A 23188-nucleotide genomic window follows, 5' to 3' on the forward strand; every position below is an offset into this window, starting at 1 on the left:
TCAAAGACAGCCTCAGCAAAAGTGAGGTGCTAAACAACTTATGAAACCCTGTCTTTAAATAAAATACAAAATATGGCTGGAAATGTGGCTCAGTGGCTGAGTGTCCCAGAATAGTTCAATCCCCGATACTAAAATTAATAAGTAAGTAAGTAAATAAATAAATAAATAAAACAAAAAGTAAATTCTCTTTAAGGTAAAATACAATATTAATTAAAAGAGAAATAGTGGCAACTGAACTTATTTATAAACTAAAAGGTAAAGGTCATTTTCAAGAAGTATTACTAAGGAAAATTAAGCTGGATCACACACTGAAAAATAAAATGATAAGCCAAAGGCAGGAAGTTTAAAGATTATCACAGTATATTATATGTTGAATGAGAATCTATAGAAGCAATACAATCTTGTGTCAACACCAAAAATCATCAAAAGGGGTATTCTTCAAGGGAAAACTAAGAAAACAACTTCTCCAAAAAAGATAACTAAAAATCAAATGTCAAACTACTTCAGTATAGTTTAACACAATATAGTATATTCTACCTCCATGAAATTACGTGTGATATATCTACACGTAACTAGAAAATCCTCTTTGGTAATTTACTCCAAAGGGTTAAAAGGTGACTGCATTAATGTTAGGGCATATAGAATGAATTACAATTCTGAAACCCTGATAAGAAAATAATTACTCTGATTTTATGACTGTCACTTTTGGGGGGAATTAACCGGGGATGCTTTACCACTGAGCTACATCCCTAATCTTTTTTATTTTTTTATTATCAGACAGAGTCTTGCTAAATTGCTGAGGGCCTTACTAAGTTCCCAAAGCTAGGACTGAACTTGTGATCCTCTCATCTCAGCCTCCTGAGTCACTGGGACTATATAGGCAGGCACCATTGAGCCTGGATGACTACGTCATTTTTTAAGAAACAAACATCTTTCCAAAGATGCTATATCGGTGACTTACCACCCTGGTTTTATGATATTGCAATTATCTAAAATTACTGTGAGAGGTTCTTTGAATTTCCATAACAGAATGAATGTGACATTAATCTAATTTAAAAAGTAAGTATATGTCATACACTGTTCAGGCAGGGTTGATCTATATATGTGAGAGGAATTTTAATAAAATTAGATAACAGCGAAATGTTTTAACATTTCTAATAGCTTGTTTCTTAAATTTAAATTTTTTAAGCAATCTTTAAAAAATTTAGTATACAGGAATACAAAAAGACATATCTTCACTGGTTGTTAAGCCATCTAAAATAATACTGCTTCATCATAATTTTACAGATCATCAAATTTTAGAAAGATTTATGAAACAAGTCATAAAGAACCTTATGATATACAATCATTGAAAACTACCATATATAGTAAGTAGGTGGAATTTAAAACCAATTACAAAGAACCAATAAAATGAATTAATGAAATGGTAGCTTATTTTTTCAGAGTAGTATAATAGTGTTTTCAGTTTTCGTGGAGATACTTTTGTAGCCTAATTAACCATACAGTGATCAAAGAGGATCACAAGAAAAGAAAAAGGTTTTCTTTAAAGAGTATAATGTGAAATTATTAATTTTACTTTTATTGTAAAGTAGTTTTTATTCCAGCAGAGATGTTAATAGCCTAAATCACACGCACTTCATTAATCACCTGGTCTAGTGCTATCTCTGGGCTATAAGATTTGATTTATATAATTTTATTCAATTTTAAGTGCAAGAGTATCCTCTGAACAAAAAATATTGTGTTCAAAGGCTTTCAAATAGGAAAACCAAAGGATTCTTTCTAAAGATGATAATCTCTCTCTACAACAAGCCCCACTTAAAAGTGATTAAATACATCATTCTCCAGAAAGGCCCCAACTGTTTCCCAAATAACCCCTGCTCAGAGCCTGCGATGAACTCCAGACATCGACATCACATCCACCCAAATAGAGCCATTTTATTACGCTGACTAGATATACTGAAGAATGCTATTCTACTTGAGACCCTTGGGGAATTGGCAAAGATTCTGCAGTGGGCTGAATGCTCATTTGTTTTCTAAGGCAATTCAACACTCCACCATAAGAGACACGCAAGAATTTTAATAGCAAACAATTTATATTCTGTTAACTTAATTTAAAAGCTTCAATAATTTTAAGTTTATAATAAAAATTCTATGGGCAAGTTGTATATTGCCTCAGAAGTTAAATTTGTGGTGTAATTCTTAATTACTGATCAACCAAATTATGATTTTTCAGTTAATAACAATAAAAAAAGCAAAAAACAAAGACTCACTAGAAATCCTAAAAACAATGAAAAGCATCACATTCCTTTGTGTTTTCTTCAAAGGCCTTAGGCTACTCTTAGGAACCCTTTTAGTCCTTCTTCAAAATTACAAAATCTGTCTCCTTATTTGAAAAACAAACCTAAATCCTACTTAAGAATATTGTCTGATTTTCTGAATAAATCTGAAAAATTTAGGACTAAAATCAGAAGTGAACATTATACAATAATTAGGGCTAAACAAATAAATCACTGATATGATAGAAAATTATACTATCTTAATTGTTCTTACTAGGGGAGAGCAATACTACCTCATGAGAGACTCGCCGTTGTTCAATATATGCCATAAACTGTGAACTGAGGCTCTCTGAGTCCAGTCCCTTGGACCGTTTCACCTCGTCCTCTTCTTCCTCTGCAGTACAGCTGTCAATGTAGTCAATTTGATCCAGATCATGTTCCACTGTATATACCACACACACACACCAGAAAAAAATATTCTAAGTAAGACAGCCAATAAAAGACATTTACTTAAATTATATTTTCTTTCTCCCCAACATTTTCTATTCTGAAAGTAGAAGGAATGATAAGGGTAATTTACATAAACCTTAATTATTTAGTCCACGGCTACTCACAAAAACAGTCTTCTGAAAATCTTAGTCCTAATTCACTCAAAAAATGCAATAACTGATAATAACTATTGAAATGCAGACCTTCAATATTTCTTTCCTTTCTTCTTTTTTTTTAAAATAAGACTGTTTGAGTTTGTGGAATAAATACAACAGATTAATTTTTAAAGATGGAAAAGTGCACCTTCTTTTAATGCTTTAGTTTGGGGCTTAATATCTCTCGGGGAACTGTAAGGCAGAAAACCTAACATAATCAACTCAAAAAAAATGTGAAAGGCTATAAAAAAGAGAAAGGGTAGGAAGAAACCGGACTTGGCAAGAAAGAGAGTTACTGGCTGTTTCCCTTCCTGAAACTGTTGTCAGACTTTAAAAAAAAAAAAAAAAAAAGATCAGAACAAAGATTTTCCTATTTAGAAAATTATTCACTAGAGGTCAATGTTGAAGATATTTTGTTTGCAGCAATTTGTGAATGAAAGGAATCATTTAAGGAATTTTTTTCTCAAGATGCTTTAGGGAAAAGAAAGGAATATAAATAAGATATAGCCACCTAATTGTTTCATCTGGTAAGTTTTGGAATGTCCTATTATTTTTAAGTTTAAAACTAATAACTTTTAACAACTAATTAAAAGGGTACACTAAGAAAAATCCTTGCTGTTAAGATGGTTTCTCCAGAAATACATTAAACCTCAACCAACCATTATTTTATGATGTCCCATAGACTACCTAAAAGTTGTAGTTTCTGGGAATAGATAATTTGGAGAAGACTATTTTTTAATTTAGTTTTTTCTGAGTCAATTATTTCTAAATAATTCTGTAACTGCAGTTAGTATTAAAATAAGTTTTTAAGTTGTTAAAGTTTTTTTAAGTTTTTTTTTCTTGGTTATAACTGGACACAATACCTTTATTTTATTTATTTATTTTTATGTGGTGCTGAGGATCGAACCCAGTGCCTTAAAATTTGTTAATAACTAAAAAGATAAAAAATTAGAAACCAGGTACAGAAATCCATTTCTTTCAATGTACACAATCTGTCTGATTAAATAGTTTATATTATGACCATTTCCCAAGAAAGCAACATCACTTCTTCATACTAGCTAGACCAGCATGGTCTAAGAGAAAAAGAATGGAAGCCATGAAAGTAAACCATATAGGTAATTTAAAATTTTCTAGTAGCCATGTTAAAAAAAGGGGGGTGGGAAGGTGATGCATCAATCTCCAGGATATATAAAGAACTCAAAACCAAAAAAAACAACCCTTCAGCTAAGGAACTGAACAGAGACTTCAAGAAGAAATACAATTGGTTAATAAATATATGAAAGACTGTTCATATCTCTAGCAATTAGAGAAATGCAAATCAAAACTACTTAGATTTCATCCCACTTCAGTCAGAATGGCAATTATTAAGAATACAAGTAATAATACATGTTGGCAAGGATATGGGGAAAAAGGCATACTCATACATTGCTGGTGGGACTGCAAATTGGTGCAACAACTCTGGAAAGTAGTTTTCTGGAGATTCCTCAGAAAACTTGAAATGAAACCACCATTTGACTCAGCTATCAGACTCCTCAGTTTATATCAAAAGGACTTAAAATCAACATACTAAGTGACACAGCCACATCAATGTTTATAGCAGCTCAATTCACAACCTAGATGCTTTTCAATAGATGAATGGATAAAGAAACTGTGATATATATATATATACACACACACACATATATACATACATACATACAATGGAATATTACTCAACCTTAAAGAAGAATGAAATTATGGCATTTGTAGGTAAATGGATGGAGCTAGAGAATATCATGCTAAGTGAAATAAGCCAATCCCCCCAAAGCAAAGACCAAACGTTTTCTCTGATATGTGGAAGCTAATTCACAATAAGGTGGGGGGAGTGGCTAGGAAAAAATAGAGGTACTTTGGATTAGGCAGAAGCGAGTGAAGAAAGAGGAGGAGGTATGGGGATAGTAAGGATAGTTCAATGAATCAGACATTAGTACCCTATGTATGTATATGATTACACACTTGGTATGATTCTACATCATGTACAACCAGAAGAAAGAGAAGTTATACTCCATTTATGTACAGCGTGTAAAAATGCATTCTACTGTCATGTTAACTAATTAAAACAAATAAAAAAATAAAGGGACATTAATTTAAATACTTTACTTTTGTCTGGTATATCTAAATGTTATTTTAAATAGTTGACATAAGATACTATTATTTTATATTTTTTTCTCATAGAAAGTCTTCAAAATCTGATGAATATTTTTTATTTATAGTACATCTCTATTCAGTATTTATAGTATATTTCAAATGCTTCATAACCACATATGGCTAAGGGCTGAAAAATGGAAATTAGAAAATTAGAAATTAGAAAATTTTCTAATTAGAAATTAGAAAAACTAGAAATTATTTTAAGTTATTTTAAATATCAAATGAACTGAAGGGAACATATATAAGAAAAAAATTTAAAAGAAAATTGAAACTATTTGAAATGTGAATGCAATGTTAAATGACCAGAATAAAGAATATCAAAATGGTGAGGAAAAGAAAAACAGCAAACCTCTTAATTGAAATAATCATTCACAAATGAAAGCTCTTCTGTTACAACATAATGGAAAATCAAAGCCATTTCTTCCTTTATATTCGATTCACAAAATTTAAACATCAGTATGTGGTTACTCAAACTAAAGCAATATAAAATGATTACAATATTTCAAGTCTGCTTCAGAAGTATAAGAAAGCAGAAAAAAACCTGCTCACTCTATGAAAACTACAATGTTTTAAATGCCAGAATAAGGAAAAATGGATTCAGAAGTCCTTGAAAATCATTATTCTAGATGAAAGAAAAGGCAAACATACAAAAAAAGAAAAGTGCTGAATTCTTACAGAGATCAAATAATGCCTTAAAAAAGGAGTTGTTTTGATTTTTTTTTTTTTTTTTTGTGGTATTGGGGATTAAACCCAGGGCCTCGCACATGCTCTACTACTAAGCTACATCCCCAGCTCAAAAAGGAAAATCTTACTCAGGGAGAATGGTACTTTAAAAGAAGATGTGGCCAGGCATGGTGGCACATGCCTGTAATCCCAGTGGCTCTGCAGGCTGAGGCAGAAGGATGGCAAATTCAAAGTCAGCCTCAGCAATTTAGTGAGGCCCTAAGCAACTTATTGAGAATCTATCTAAAAATAAAAAAATAAAAAAGGCTGGAGACGTAGCTCAGTGGTTAAACAACCCTGGGTTAAACTGATAGTACTCCCTCTCCCCACACCCCCCCAAAAGTGAAGAAGTTACAGATACATGAACCACAGGAATAGATGTGAAAGAGACCACTTTAAAAAGTTAACCTGGGCTAGAGTTGTAGCTCAGCGGTAGAGTGCTTACCTTGCATGTGTGAGGCACTGGGTTTGAATCTCAGCACTTCATATAAATAAGTAAATAAAATAAAGGTCCATCAACAACTGATGAATATTTTTTATTTATAGTACATATTAAAAAAAAAGTTAAGGTGACTATAAAGATTTCAGATGTCACTGAGATTATGTTTACCTCCACCATTTGTTACTATTAAACTGTTGCGATTCTCTTGGTATTGGCTTTCTCGTCGTAGTCTTTGCTCTTTAGTAATCTCTGCTACTCGGAGAGGCAGATCTGAAAATTCATCTGTAGGCTTAAAAAAGTAGTAGAAACATTAAAATTTTTTTTTCAAATTTGGATGCATATTTATATGAGCACAATATAAACTAATTAAAATTACATTTAAGAAAAAATAGTGAAAAAGTTTTGGAAATAAGACAATGAGGATTATTGTAGGACAATGTGAATGTACTGAATGCAAAAGAAATGTACACTTTAAAATGGTTAAAACTTAGCTGGGCACAGTGGTGCACGCCTGTAATCCGAACAACTCAGGAGCTGAGGCAGGAGGATTGTGGGTTCAAAGCCAGCCTCAGTAACAGCAAGGTGCTAAGCAACTCAGTGAGACCCTATCTCTAAATAAAATACAAAATAGGGCTGGAGATGTGGCTCAATAGTTGAGTGCCCCTGAGTTCAATCCCAGTACCCCCCACCCCAATGGTTAAAACTTTATGTTACATATATTTTACTATAATTACCAAAAAGAAGAAATAAAGGTATTTATGAGTATATAACTTTATCTACATATACCTCTCTATGGATAAAGCGACATTTATGTACTCAGCTACCCAGATATACATACACAAGCAATCTTAAGTTATAAATAAAAGTAGCCAGGTGTGGTAGCTGTGGCTAGGGACTTAGGAGGCTGAGGCAGGAGGATCCATGAACCTCAGCAACTCAGCGATACCCTAAGAAACTTAGTGAGCCCCTGTCTCAAAAATAAAAAATAAAGACCAGGAGGTGGCACACGCCTATAATCCCAGTGGCTTGGGAGGCTGAGACAGGAATTTGAACCATTGCTGAGACTGGTTCAAAGCCAGTCTCAGCAATGGTTAGGCGCTAAGCAACTCAGTGAGACCCTATTTAGTGTCTCCAAATAAAATAAAATATAGGGCTAGGGATACAGCTCAGTGGTTGAGTGTCTCTGAGTTCAATCCCTGGTAACCCCCCCACACCACCAAAATAAATAAATAAACAAACAAACAAACAAATAAACAAACTAACAAACAAATAAATAAAAGGGCTGGAGATATAACTCAATGGTTTAATGCCCCAAGTTCAATCCCTGGTACAAAAAAAAAAAAAAGTTATAAATGAGCTGAGGTCAAAATTTATTTATTTATTTTTAATTTTCTTAGTTATACAGGGACACAATATTTTAATTTTGTTTATTTATTTTTATGTGGTGCTGAGGATCAAACCCAGTGCCTCAGAGGTTCGAGGCAAGCGCTCTGCCACTGAGTCACAGCCCCAGTCCAAAATTTGATTTTCTTTGCATTCAGTGAAACATGTTATAAACTATGTTACCAGTCCGGGTAACAAAAGCTCATTTGTTCATTTAATAAATGTACAGCTAAAATATTACACCTTAATAATTTTAAAAAAGCAGGAAACATTATCACTGGTAATTGAACAAAACAGGAAAAAAATGTAATTCTGAGCATGTGGTATTCTTCAGTAAGATTCCATCTCCTTACTACTATTTATTTTTCTACCTTCTAGCACTTCTCTTACCATCTCTGCTCCAGATTTATCCCAGTCCCTCAGATTTTAGGTTTCAGTTTTACTGACTTAACTGCTATTCAGCTTTCCAGAAAAAGAAACTATTGATACAATGAGGAACAAGCATGTGAGAATACACATGATAAAAAGATGGTAAAGAAACAGAATACTATTTTTGAATGGTAGAGCTATGTGAGATATTTGCCTTGACTTATCTGTTATGTAATAAGAAAACTGGATCCAGTTTAGATATTTCCTTTTCATTATTTTATTCTCTCTTAATCAGGAGTTATGACATTCAGAATAAAGAAACACTTACCTCATTCCCTGACCATCTCTTATCACCACTGTCCACACTATTGAAACCTGAATCAAGGGCTCCATAAGGGCGACCTGAATATAGTTCTTCATGGCTACCAAGAAGAAACTTCAGTTATTACTGCAAAGTCCGATACTTTAAATATTAACTTGTGATGCCAGGTATGATGGTGCATGCCTGTAATCCCATGTTTCCTCTATGCCTCCTCCCATTCCCCATGTCCCCTCATTGTTTTTACTTTTAATAGTACTTTTTATAAAATTAAATTTACATACATTGAAATATATAAATCTTATCTGTGTGAATTTGACAAATGATTACAACCTTGTATATTCCCTCTATCATAACAGAAGACACTTCTATTTTGCCACCAAATTCCACACATCACTGCCCAATTAATTCCCCTTACTTTCTACTCAGTACTCCTCAGGGACAATCACACTCTTTTTTTAATCTTAAAAAAGATTAAAAGTATGGAAGGGTGAAATAATGGTCCCTAAAGATGTTCATGATTTAATCCCTGGAAACTGTATGTTACCTATGTGACAAAAGGAATTAAGGCTGTAGACAGAAATAAACAGCTAATCAGCTGACTTTAAAATGGGGAGATTATTCTGGTTTACTAATATGAACCCAATGTAATCACAAGGATCCTTAAAAGAGGAAGGAGGCAGAAGAGGTCAGTGTGATGCAATGTTGGCTTGAAGACAGAGTAAGAGGACCACGAATCAACGAGTAGAGCCTCTAGAAGTTAGAAAAAGCAAGAAAAAGGATCCTACCCAGAGCCCACAGCAAAAATCACAGCTCTATCAGCATCCTGATTTAGTCTGAGGAGATTGTGTTAGTCTTCTGACCTATAAAAATGTAAGATAAAAAGTATGTGCTGTTTACACCCTTAAGTTTATGATAATTTGTTATAGTGGCAATAGAAAAGCAATATAATTAGTCTTGCTTATTCTAGAACTTAGAAAAATCTATTTCCTGTTGGTAGACATTTTGGTTATTTCCTAGTTTTTGGCTGCTGTAAGAAAAAGTGCTACGAATAAGCTATGAACAATGTTACAAACAGTGGCGCACACCTGTAATGCCAGCTACTTGATAGGCTGAGGCAGGAGGATTTTATATTTGAGGCCAGACTGAGAAAAAAAAAAGAAAGAGAGAGAGAGAGAGAGAGAGAGAGAGAGAGAGAGAGAGAGAGAGAGAGAGAGAGAGAGAAACAGAGAAAGAGAGAAAGAAAGAAAGAATCTAACATCATTTCTTCCTTTTATGATTATTGTTTTCTGTGCCTAAAGAAATTATTCTCTACAAGTCATAAAGATATTCTTTCATATCTTTTAGAAACTTTTATAGTTTTAGTTTTTGCTTCTTCTTAAATGCTTTTTAAAATTTAGCTTAATTAGAAATCTAAAATATGATAAATTGTATTTTTAAAAGTATTTTTATCTGATTAGTCTCCCTAAGTTGAAAAGCAACTTTCAATAGTACAATTTTAAAATAGTGTTCTTCTAGTACTAAATTTTATATTCCTTATATTCTCTTTTTTTTGGTAATTTTTTTTAGTGGACCTTTATTTTATTTATTCATATGCAGTGCTAAGAATCAAACCCAGTGCCTCACACATGCTAGGCAAGCACTCTACCACTGAGCCACAACCCTATCTCAATTCTTTATATTTGTATATATTTCATAAGTGATGTACTTGCAATTTACAGACCCGTAAAATAATAATTTGGTACTACTTACCAACTATTAGCTAAAAGAAGTCTATTAATTTTTGTTAAATAAGGATAAACCATTTCTACTTACTTGCCTTTCACATAAAAAAGCTTTATGTAAACTAAAAACAAAACAAACCTCTATGTGAATGTAAGACAGTTTTTATAACTTGCCATTTATTGATAAAGATATTACTTTAATTATTTAACTACAGACCTACTTGTCCAATGTGATAAGTAAGTACTAATTACAAAATAAGATTCAAAACCACAGGGAACTTCTGGTTATCTTTCTCATTTTTCTACCTGCCCCCATAAAGGTCAGAGAGCTAAAAAGCAAACAAAACAAAATTCTACTAAAAAAAAAAAACAGCTGTTAATTTTCCCCAACCCTATATTTTGAAAAAAAAAGAAATTCACCTCTACACAAAAGATGGAAAAGAGTACAATGAATACCAATTTTCAACTTGATTTCCCCAATTGTTGGTAATTAAGTAAAATGTTTTATGAAGAGCATGTCCATGATCTGTCTGCTTTAATGCTTGTTTCAGAGCCTAGAACTTAAGGACAGGTACTATGTGTGTTTTATTCCAGCAAAGCCAACCAATATGTCTAATTTTAAGAACTTTCTAATAAAATATGCAGAACAAACTTTAAAGATTCCTTTTTTGCAGCTTCCAAAACAAATATGTATATTTCAAGATTTGCAGAACAATATTTTTAACTACCATGTATTGTTTTTTTCAAGATGGTCATCCTACACATAAATAGGAGGCCAGGTAGAATTCTGCTAGGCTCCAGCTTACCTTGTCAGAAAGTTCAGTCTCTTTAACAAACCATCTAGCTCAATATAGAATTAATCGCATTAGTGGGATTACAGAGGCAGAACTTTTCTTACCAGCAGTTTATTCTTTCCTTAGTTTTGATTTAATGCCACACCATCATAAATATATTTAGTTTGTGACATAAAGTTGCTTACAATTACATCAGTAAAAAGCACATGCCCCTATAGCTCAAAAACAAAAAAAATATGGTACCAATGTGTAAAACAAAGGTTATCACAATAATGCAATTTACTAAAGGACTTGGAAACATTTACATCTGAAAATGAGTAAAGAAATGTATAGTTTTTATAAAATAATGTTTATGGGCTGGGGATATAGCTCAGTGGTAGAGTGCTTACTTTAGCATGCACAAGGCCCTGTGTTTGATCCCCAGCACTTCAAAAAAATCAAAATAAAACACAAATGTATTTTTAAAATATTACAAAAAAAATAAGAAAGTTACATCTAAAGATTGAAAGAACTAAAATATCTATTTTGTATTGAGCACCCAAAGAGCTACAGAATTAATAAAGATTCTCTTTAGCAAGACTGGACTATCTAAATTAGTTCCAGTCTAATTATTATGCCTAATAGTGAAAAAGGGCATTATAAATGCACTTTCAGACACATGTCATTAAAAGTATAAACAGTGTAAAGATCATGCTGAAGAAATGGAACTTCAGAGAGGTTAAGTGAACTCCCTAATAGTACAGGGATCCAGAAGCAAAACCCTCTGACTGCATATCCACCCTTTCAATAGCAAATTGCTAACCACAATATGAGTCTACTAATCTGTATCTCTAATAAGGAACACATGAAGGCATAATATCTCATTCACTAATGCTTGAGGTGTTGAATGAAGTATCATACACATGGTTATACGTGTTACCCAGGGGGGATTGATTCCAATACTCCCGATGGATACCAAAATCCGGGATGTTCAAATTCAAAAATTCCTTATATAAAATAGAGAGTTTTCATATCATCCATCCATCTATCTATCTATCTATCTATCTATCTATCTATCTATCTATCTATCTATTTTGGAGTCAGGGTCCGGGCTGTGTTGTATAGGTTAACTCCAAATTCTTGAGCTCAAATGATCCTCCTGCCTCAGCCACCCGAGTAGCTGGTACTAAAGGCACTGTCCCCATGTCCTCCATAATATACTTTAAATCATCTCTGGATTACTTAAAATACCTAATATAATGTAAATGGCATGTAAATAGTTATTATACTGTATTGTTTAGGGAATAGTGATAGAAAAAAAAATCTTTAAATATGCATTACAGGTATATTTTTCCCCTAATATTTTCAATATATACTTGGTTGAATTCATGGACATGGAAGCCTGACTATATATAAATATATGCAACAAATCATAATTTCTAGGACATTGTGAAACAACTCATAGCTCTAGAAATATAGAAATTTCCAAATAGCTCAAGATTACCCCCTTTTTTGAGATTAATATGTTAAATATATTTTCATCATTTCCAATAAAAATTTAAACTATACTATGAATCTATAATGCACAGTTCCCTTTTCTGAAAATTATATTTAGCATGCCTTAGCATTTTCTCAATGAACATCAATTTTTATACTTTTCTATAATATGGTAATCACTGAAAATATTACTGAAATAGAGTATTCTTGGCACATAAGGCCTACTGGAGCCAGATTGCTATGCTTTTAGAGCTTTACTGATTCTAAATACTGTATTAGAATTATGAAATATGGCACTTAGACATTAAAGGATATCTGTAACATATAGGACTTTTAATAATGATGGGACATTATGGGCTGGGGCTGTAGATCAGCGGTAGAGCGCTTGTCTAGCACATACGAGCTAGGCTCTGAGTTCAATCCTCAGCACCACATAAAAATAAATAAAAGTTATTGTGTCCAACTACAACTAAAAAAGAAATATTTTTAAAAAATGATGGGACATTATTAATATCTCTGAACCCCCCTTATGCCCCTACACAACAAATCTTTCCTCCTTTCTCTCAGAGTTTAACATCTACTGTGTTTTTTTTTAACCATACGATTTATTTTTATTTTTTTTAGTCATACATGACAGCAGAATGTATTTTGACATATAATACATACATGGAATGTATATACATCAATCATAATGTCTATTCTATTCTGCTGCCCGTCCTATCCCCCCTACTCCTCCCCTCCTCTCTCATGCTTTCTCTCTAATCCAATCTAATGTGACACACTTTTTTTTCTTTTTCTCATCCCAACATCATATATGTATTCTGTATAACAATGAGGTTCTCCTTCCATCTCCTTCCACCAAGCAACTCCCCTTCTCCCTCTTTTTCCCTCCCACCTCTCTTCCCTATTTAATGGTAGTCTTCTTCTCATGCTCTTCCTCCCTATCCCATTTTGAGTCACCCCCCTTATATCAGAGAAGACACTCGGCATTTGTTTTTTAGGGATTGGCTAACTTCACTTAGCATAATCTGCTCTAATGCCATCCATTTGCCTGCAAATGCCATGATCTTGTTATTTTTTAGTGCTGAGTAATATTCCATTGTGTATAAATGCCACATTTTTTAAATTCATTCATCTATTGAAGGGCACCTAGGTTGGTTCCACATTCTAGCTATTGTGAATTGTGCTGCTATAAACATTGATGTGGCTGTGTCCCTGTAGTATGCTCTTTTTAGGTCTTTTGGGTATAGTCTGAGAAGGGGAATAGCTGGGTCAAATGGTGGTTCCATTCTCAGCTTTCCAAGGAATCTCCATACTGCTTTCCAAATTGGCTGCACCAATCTGCAGTCCTACCAGCAATGTATGAGTGTACCTTTTTCCCCGCATCCTAGCCAGCACTTATTGTTGTTTGACTTCATAATGGCTGCCATTCTTATTGGAGTGAGATGGTATCTTAGAGTAGTTTTAATTTGCACTTCTCTGATTGCTAGAGATGGTGAGCATTTTTTTCATGTATTTGTTGATTGATTGTATATCCTCTTCTGAGAAGTTTCTGTTCAAGTCCTTGGCCCATTTGTTGATTGGGTTATTTGCTTTTTTGTTGTTTAACTTTTTGAGTTCTTTGTATACTCTAGAGATTAGAGCTCTATCTGATGTTTGAGGGGTAAAAATTTGTTCCCAGGATGTAGGCTCCCTATTCACCTCACATATTATTTCTCTTGCTGAGAAAAAAGTTTTTAGTTTGAATTTGTCCCATTTGTTGATTCTTGGTTTTAACTCTTGTGCTATAGGTGTCTTATTAAGAAATTTGGGGCCTGCCCCCACGTGATGAAGATTAGGGCCAACTTTATCTTCTATTAGACGCAGAGTATTTGGTCTGATTCCTAGCTCCTTGACCCATTTTGAGTTGACTTTTGTGTATGGTGAGAGAAAGGGATTCAATTTCATTTTGTTGCATATGGATTTCCAGTTCTGCCAGCACCATTTGTTGAAGATGCTATCCTTACTCCACTGCATGTTTTTAGCACCTTTGTCTAATATAAGGTAGTTGTAATTTTGTGGATTTGTCTCTGTGTCCTCTATTCTGTACCATTGGTCTAACAGCCTGTTTTGGTGCCAGTACCATGCTGTTTTTGTTACTATTGCTCTATAGTATAGTTTAAAATCTGGAATCGCAATACCACCAATTCACTCTTCTTGCTTAGAATTACTTTAGCTATTCTGGGTCTCTTATTTTTCCAGATGAATTTCATGATTGCTTTTTTCTATTTCTGCAAGGCATGTCATTGGGATTTTGATGGGAATTGCACTGAATCTGTAAAGTGCTTTTGGTAATATGGCCATCTTAATAATATTAATTCTACCAATCCATGAGCAAGGTAAATCCTTCCATCTTCTAAGGTCTTCTATTTCTTTCTTCAGGGTTCTGTAGTTTTCATTGCATAGATCTTTCACCTCTTTTGTTAGGTGGATTCCTAGGTATTTTTTTTTTTTGAGGATATTGTGAATGGAGTAGTTGTCCTCATTTCCATTTCAGAGAATTTGTCACTGATATACAGGAATGCCTTTGATTTACTGGTATTGATTTTATATCCTGCCACTTTGCTGAATTCATTTACTAGTTCTAGAAGTTTCTTGGTTGAACTTTTTGGGTCTGCTAGGTATAGGATCATGTCATAGGCAAATAATGCTAATTTAAGTTCTTCTCTTCCTATATTTATGTCTTTAATTTCTTTCGTCTAATTGCTCTGGCTAGTGTTTTAAGAATTTTTGAATAGAAGTGGTGAGAGAGGGCATCCCTGTCTTGTTCCAGATTTTAAAGGGAATGCCTTCAATTTTTCTCCATTTAGAATAATGCTGGCCTGAGGCTTAGCGTATATAGCTTTTACCATGTTGAGGTAATTTCCTGTTATCCCTAATTTTTCTAGAGTTTTGAACATAAAGGGATGCTGTATTTTGTCGAATGCTTTTTCAGCATCGAGATGATCATATGGTTGTTATCTTTGAGTCTATTGATGTGGTGAATAACATTTATTGATTTCCGTATATTGAACCAGCCTTGCATCCCAGGGATGAATCCCACTTGGTCATGGTGCACAATCTTTTTGATATGATTTTGTACCCGATTTGCCAGAATTTTATTGAGGATTTTTGCATCTATATTCATTAGGGATATTGGTCTGAAGTTTTCTTTCTTTGAAGTGTCTTTATCTGGTTTTGAAATCAGGGTGATGTTGGCCTCATAGAATGCATTTGGAAGTACTCCCTCTTTTTCTATCTCCTGAAATAGATTGACGAGTACTGATATTAGTTCTTCTTTAAAGTTCTTGTAAAACTCTGCTGTATATCCGTCTGTTCCTTTTCTTGGTTGGTAATCTTTTGATGGCTTCTTCTATTTCCTCACTTGATATTGGTCTGTTTAGCTCATATGAGCATATGAGCTCAATCTGGGTAGCTCATATGCCTTAAGGAATTTATCGATGCCTTCACTATCCTCTATTTTATTAGAGTATAGGGTTTCAAAATAATTTCTAATTATCTTCTGTATTTCTGAAGTGTCTGTTGTGATGTTGCCTTTTTCATCCTGTAAGCTAGTAATTTGGGTTCTCTCTCTTCTTCTCTTTGTTAACGTGGCTAGTGGTCTATCAACCTTATTTATTTTTTCAAAGAACCAACTTTTAGTTTTGTCAATTTTTTTGATTGTTTCTTTTGTTTCGATTTCATTGATTTGAGCTCTGACTTTACTTATTTCTTGCCTTCTACTGTATTTGCTGCTAATTTGTTCTTCTTTTTCTAAGGCTTCGAGGTGTAGTGTGAGGTCATTCATTTGATGGCTTTTCCTTCTTTTAAGGAATGAACTCCATGAAATGAATTTTCCTCTTAGTACTGCTTTCATAGTGTCCCAGAGATTTCGCTATGTTGTGTCTGAGTTTTCATTCACCTCTAAGAATTTTTTAAATTTAATCTTTGATGTCTTCTGTAACCCTTTGTTCATTCAGTAGCATATTGTTTATTCTCCATGTGATGTAGGATTTTTTTCTTTCTTATTTTATTATTGATTTCCAATTTCATTCCATTATGATCAGATAAAATGCATGGTAATGTCTCTACTCGTTTTTATTTGCTAAGATTTGCCCTGTGACATAATATATGGTCTATTTTTGAGAAGGATCCGTGTGCTGCTGAGAAGAAAGTTTTGTTAAGTCTTGTTGGTGTATGGTTCCCTTGAGCAGTATGTAGTGTCCTTGTTTATCCATTTTGATTAACTTTGGCTTGAAGTCTATTTTATTTGATACAAGTATGGACACCCCTGCTTGCTTCCGAGGTCCATATGAGTGGTATGATTTTTCCCAACCTTTCACCTTCAGTCTGTGTATGTCTTTTCCTATCAGATGAGTCTCCTGTAGGCAGCATATTGTGGGATCTTTTTTTTTAATCCAGTCTACTAGTCTATGTCTTTTGATTGGTGCATTTAAGCCATTAACATTTAGGATTACTATTGAGATATGGCTTGTACTTCCAGCCATATTAGGTTATTTATGTTACTTAACATGATTTGTTTTTCCTCTTTGATTAGTTTTTCCTTTACTGTACTACCTCCTGCTATTGGTTTTCATTGTTATTTTTCATTTCCTCTTCCTGTAATGTTTTGCCAAGGATGTTTTGAAGAGCTGGTTTTCTAGCTGCAAACTCTTTTAACTTTTGTTTATCGTGGAAGATTTTTATTTCATCTTCAATCCTGAAGCTTAATTTCGCTGGATACACGATTCTTCGTTGGAACCCATTTTCTTTCAGTGTTTGAAATATGTTGTTCCAGGATCTTCTAGCTTTCAGTCTGTGTTGAAAGATCAGCCGTTATCCTGATTGGTTTACCCCTAAATGTAATCTGCTTCCTCTCTCTTGTGGCTTTTAAAATTCTCTCCTTATTCTATATATTGGGCATCTTCATTATTATGTGTCTTGGTGTGGATCTCTTATGATTTTGTACATTTGGCGTCCTGTAGGCTTCTAGTATTTGGATTTTTTTCATTCTTTAAGTCTGGGAAGTTTTCTAGTATTATTTCATTGAACAGATTGCTCATTCCTTTGGTTTGGACCTCTATACCCTCTTGTATCCCAATAACTTTTAAGTTTGGTCTCTTTATGTTATCCCATGTTTCTTGGATGTGCCGCTCATGATTTCTTAACATTCTCGCTGAGCTGTCTATGTTCTTTTCAAGTTGAAAAACTTTGTCTTTGTTGTCTGATGTTCTATCTTCTAAGTGTTCTACTCTGCTGGTAATACTCTCATTTGAGTTTTTAATTTGGTTTATTGTTTCCTGCATTTCCAGGATTTCTGGTTTTTTTTAATATCCTCTATCTCCCTGTAGAGTTGATCTTTTGCTTCTTGGATTTGTTTATGCAATTCATTGTCAAAGTGATCTTTCATTGTCTGATTTTGCTGTCTAATGTCTTCCTTGAGACTCCAGATCATCTGAAGCATGTATATCCTGAACTCTTTATTTGACATTTCATCAGCTGCAGATATTACCTCTTCTAATGTTGAATTGACCTGCATTGTTTGTGTTCCTTTCATTCCTTGTCTTTTCATACTGCTCATGTTTCATTCTAGCTTTGTGAAACTGTTGTGTTAATGGTTTTCCCCTTATATATTTATATTGTTCTTGTATAGCTCCAAAATCCCTCATTTGCGGAGAAAGACAATGTTAACAGTTCCCAATATCAACAGTACTGTGTTTTTTTTTTTTTAATGTGTCTACTTTTAAAAATTGTTTTCTTCTTCTTAATTTTTGTGCTTGTTAATTAATCTTCTTTTAGAAACCAAATGGAAATTTGTTAATCTGTTTTAGAGTAGGATACTGTGTAAGATCATTAGGGCTGTGTTCTTTTTTTTTTTAATATTTATTTTTTCTTGTAGTTGGACACAATACCTTTATTTTATTTATTTTTATGTATTGCTGAGGATCGAACCCAGGGCCTCACATGTGCTATGTGAGTGCTCTACCGCTGAGGCACAACCCCAGCCCAAGGGCTGTGTTCTTAAGCAAAATTTGACAGGTTCTTAAAGAAGATCTGAGGGGGGTTCTTCTTTTTTAATATTCAGTTTCCTTTAATGACCTCCCATCTCCCTAAAGAGAAGGTGCAGGCAGCTAGACAATGGCAAGAGATATTCACTTGAGGCTCTTACCCTGATAAGGCTTTGCCCACATGCTGGAAGGCCCCTTCCCAGGAAAGGACTCTTGGACCAAAGTCTGGGTCTCTTGGCTGCCAGGATCCAGTTTCCGCCATGTATATGACTTGTAGTCCACCTGCCAATCTGGACTCAGCAGAAAGGCATGCTCCTAGCCTCAGAAGACCCAGACTCCAGAAATGGAGATGTTATTATTGGTTTCAAAGAGGATGACACTGGCCAAGGTGTTCTTTCTCAGCTTGTCCAATTGCTGAAACATTTCAGTGATAAGTTGCAACTCATGATGGCCTGAGTGAGCTCTTTAGGAAAGTGGTACTCAGTATACCACAAGGACCAGCCATCCTTATCAAAGTGCTCCCAAAAATATGGCAGCGCCACAGAAAGCGTGTCCTCCTTGGAGTATCTGCATTTAAGTTCATCCAACACAAAGGTACTCTTAGGCAGGTGAACAAAAGGGTCCTTGGCCTTGGGCTCAGCAGCCACTGCCTGGTCACAATAATCCATCTCCTCCTCTGGAGGTGGGGCAGCTGCCTTTTTCTCCTCTTTCCACTTGGCCTGGGGCTTCTGCTTCTCTTCCTGTGAAACCTCCTCTTTTGGGGCTGTGTCTCTGCAAACTTCTTAGAACTAAACTGAGCCATTTTCTCACACAGTTTCATCTTTCCCAAGATATCCTGGAACTGGGGCTGGTTAATGCAGGTGAGGAACCAGTGATTTGTACTGGGAAAAGCCTGATGGAAAGAAGTCTCCAAGACCTGTTTATAGAGTGACAGTGGGGTGCAGTCAACTGTGATATTAGTCAGTGTTACTTGTTCGCCCACCAGAAAAGTCCTTGTCTTCAAGTGAACATCCAGCAGCCGCAGAATTCACCATATCTCCTTCTTTGCATTCTCAGTGGCCTGTTTGTTGTGGTGTATGATGCTCAGGATAGGGAACACCCAGGTACTGGCTGGGGGCACTATGTCACTATCAGCAAAGCTCACCCACTGTACCGTCTGGGCTGCTGCTTCTGGAGTACTTTCCTACAGCTCCTCATTGCTCACATAGCAGGTGATGACATTGCTCTCAAACATACAGAATCCATCTTCATCCTCAAATGCTTAGAACCTTGCCAGTAGGAAATTTGAGGAGAAATTCAGGGGTCCAGTTGGTTTGGCCAAAGTGGAGAGCATGCAGACCTGAGTCCCACTGTAGTGAGTAGCGATGAGGGCCTTGGAGGCCCTCCAGTTTTGGGGATACGGATACAGGATCCCAAACACTACGGTGATTCCACAGAGAAAGGGCGGGTTCTCTCTTAAGTAAAGTCCAGAAGCATTTCTGTACCTTCGCTGAGACATCTATTTTGCTTGTTTAAAGGTCCCTGAATTATTTCCTGTACTTAAGATTGTTCTAGATGGTTGGGACTGCCAAACAGATAACCTTATAAGTCATGTGGTATGTAACAGTGATTTATAGATTAAACTATCCTTAAAAAATGTCAATTGTCAACAAATCCAACCTCTTCACTCTCTGAGGGATAAATGAAACTCAAAAAGTTCAAACAATTTGCCATACGTCACAAAGCTTGTTATCAGCAGAGCTAAGGTTAGTTAGAAGTCATTCAGACCAGTCAGGGTTTTTTTTTTTAAAATATTTATTTATTTATTTTAGTTTTAGGCGGACACAACATCTTTGTTTGTATGTGGTGCTGAGGATCGAACCCGGGCCGCACGCACGCCAGGCGAGCGCGCTACCACTTGAGCCACATCCCCAGCCCCCAGGCAGGGGTTTTTAACTGGGTACCCTCCCCTGAGAATACTGGTAATGTCTGAAGACACACACTAGGAGGGTGCCATTGGCACCTACTTGGCAGAGGCCAAGAATGCTGCTAAAAGTCTTATAATATAGAATAACAAAGAATTATCTGGTCCAAAATGTCAATAATGCTTTAGAACTACACTTTGTCAGATCTAAATAGTCAATTTTATTTATAATTCAACATTCTGAGAATAGAAGTGTTAAAGCAGGTTATTTCTCAGGCAAATATTCAGGCAAATTTAAGGATCTAGTTTAATTTATTCCCTGTGTAATGGAATATGATAAAAGAAGAAAACATACTTACCAGGAGCCAAAACCCAAGGGTCTCCTATCATAATCTGGCAGATCTGGAGCAATCTTACCAGCTTGTATGTTCAGGAATTTAAATATGTGGATTTTGCCTTTTATACATATCTAAATAAAATAAAATATAAGTGTGACAAAATTATTATTGAACACATTATTATTTTTGTTCTTTTTATAATCATAACCGGCTTTTTATGTAATGTAAATTGGGATTAGGAGGCATTTCTACCAAGTTTGTAGCACAATGTTAAAAAACTGATTATACTATTTGGTTCATTATTTGTTATTTTAGGTATTTTACTAGTAAATATAGGTTTCTGTCTTTTGGTTACCAGTAACTTTCAGTTACACACAGAAATAACTTATGATTATAAGCATTGTTAAAACACCAAGTAAATTTATCACACTAAGTTACATATAGTCAGGAATTTTAAGACTTCTCTCCAATAAATTATATTGACAACTTTTGATTTTAGGAATCCAAAAATTATGTACAATTGTGGTTTTGATCCTACTTTCTATAAGATTAAAATGACAAAATAGTAAAGTTATATATATATATATATTTTGTGACCTGTCCCAGAATTAAACAACTTCTTTAAGCTGATGAAATTCTTCTATACTTACAAGGTTTTTATACTACGTTTTTACAGATGCCATAAAGAGTACCTTAAGCTTGTGTAAAATCATCAATAAATTCCAGAGTTAAAAAAAAAATACTGTGAAAACTAGGGGTTGGCTAACATTTTTATAGATTGTAGGATAACTACGATCTATGTGAAAAGCTACTTTATAACTAAATAGTTTCATTTAAGTCCCTGAGAAAGAAATGAACAAACTAGTTAGATGGGGAACTTAAGAGTTTGGAAAATAGGAAGATGGTACAAAAACAATGGTCAAAAGAACACATTGATACATCTTTAATTTGGAAAGCTTTTTTTGTGTCTAACATTTATGTTCTCTATATCCAAGTTTTGCTAGGAGAAAACTGAGAGAGAAATTTCATATTTTATTAGAAAAAGAATTTTAGGGGGCTGGGGTTGTGGCTCAGTGGTAGAACACTGCCTAGAACACATGAAGCACTGGGTTTGATCCTTAGCACCAATTAAAAAATAAATAATAAAATAAAGGTATTGTGTCCATCAACAACTAAAATATACATAAATATAAATGCATATAATTTTAGAAGAATTCCTCAACTTAAAAAATGCCAAACTGGGGAAAGGAAAACCATTTGTGAAAACATCACCTATCTTCCATTCCACTTATTCAAGGTTTCTAAAGAATATATATGTACATGCATTTATTTTAAGAAAATAACAGAAAGATAAATGCATATAAATTCAATTCTTTTGTCAAAACATGTATATAACATATTTCAACTAAGGTTTACCTGTGCAGGAGGTGACTGCAGTGGATTGTTATCTAGGGTGATCACTTGTAGGTGCCTAAGATTCCGATAACAAACAGGGATTGCTATAATTTTATTGCATGAGAAGTCTAACCGTATCAAAGGTAACTCTGCCAGCTCTGCAAAAAGGTAAAATGGAAATGAACAATTAATGATATTTTAAGTCTACATAATTTTTACAAGCACTTTTAATTAAATAACAATGGCTTTAACATAGGTATTTACCTTCATTCTTGGTGACTAACTGATAAAGCAAAGTGATGTAAAATAAAATCTAGTTATCTATAGGTAGGAATACTAATAAAAATCAGGCAGTTTGACCTGATACAGAATTACAGAAATTCCCAGAAATTGGAGGCCCTGATACCAAAAAAAGGTGAGAAAAACAAAAGGAGTAGATGACAAGTCTTTATAAAAACGTAATCAGATGCCTAGGTCCCCAGTTCCAACTCACACAGTTGGAGCACTACTCTTCTCCAACCCTATAGAAGTCAGCCAGTTAATTCTCTAGTGAAATTGAATCAAAGCTCTGAACTCAGGGACCTCGGGTACAATGGGAAATCAGATGAGATGCCAATTGAAAATGGAGGAGTGAAAGACTATACAATCAATGGCAATTCCATAGCACATTCCACCCCACCCCACTCTCTCCCCAATTCTTGTAGGCCAGTAGATAGAAATACATACACTAATATACAAGAAATAGAATATCTTTCTCTAAAGAAGCTATACAGTGCATTATAAAAGGCCTTTAGACACTGTTAAGGCATTCTCCCTAATAAAAACACCCAGCTTGCCGTTTAATTACCCTTCTGCAGTTTACGCCTCATAGAATCAGCACTTTTAGTCGGCTGTGCATAGACAACATATGATCCACAGACATTTAGAGAAGCCAATGACACGTGAGAAAGAAATCAAAACCAACTAACCCACCAAAAAAAGGAACTTCGAAGAAACAAATAATTATAGAGGAAGCAGAAGAAAATTTTGAAAACTTAGAATTAATATCCTTAATTTCAGAGAGTGAGAATATTGAACCACTGAAACACAAAAGAGATTTTTTGGTGGGGAGAAAAATCATAATAACAAGATTTTTTAGAAATGAAAAATATGTCAGAAATTAAAAATTCAGAATAAATTTCTGAAAGCA

General features: G+C 34.4%; 1 protein-coding gene and 1 pseudogene across 13 annotated transcripts in view; both read right to left on the reverse strand.

Annotated features, from left to right (window-relative positions):
- Window positions 1-23188, reverse strand: part of Lrch3 (leucine rich repeats and calponin homology domain containing 3) — a 126100-nt gene that overhangs the window by 48235 nt on the left and 54677 nt on the right. For all 13 annotated transcript variants that reach the window (XM_046458100.2, XM_046458099.2, XM_058583535.1 and 10 more), the window contains exons 5-9: window positions 22021-22157; window positions 20626-20735; window positions 8353-8446; window positions 6441-6561; window positions 2570-2718 (exon numbers count right to left, since the gene is read on the reverse strand). In XM_046458100.2, the coding sequence (XP_046314056.1) occupies window positions 2570-2718; window positions 6441-6561; window positions 8353-8446; window positions 20626-20735; window positions 22021-22157 (611 nt within the window). The remainder of the gene's footprint in view (window positions 1-2569; window positions 2719-6440; window positions 6562-8352; window positions 8447-20625; window positions 20736-22020; window positions 22158-23188) is intronic.
- Window positions 18071-20612, reverse strand: LOC124101869 (elongation factor 1-gamma-like; annotated as a pseudogene).

This window comes from Marmota monax, unplaced genomic scaffold, assembly GCF_021218885.2.
Source record: "Marmota monax isolate L192 unplaced genomic scaffold, Marmota_monax_Labrador192_F-V1.1 WCK01_AAM20220418_F8-fsc00052, whole genome shotgun sequence".
NCBI lineage: Eukaryota > Metazoa > Chordata > Mammalia > Rodentia > Sciuridae > Marmota > Marmota monax.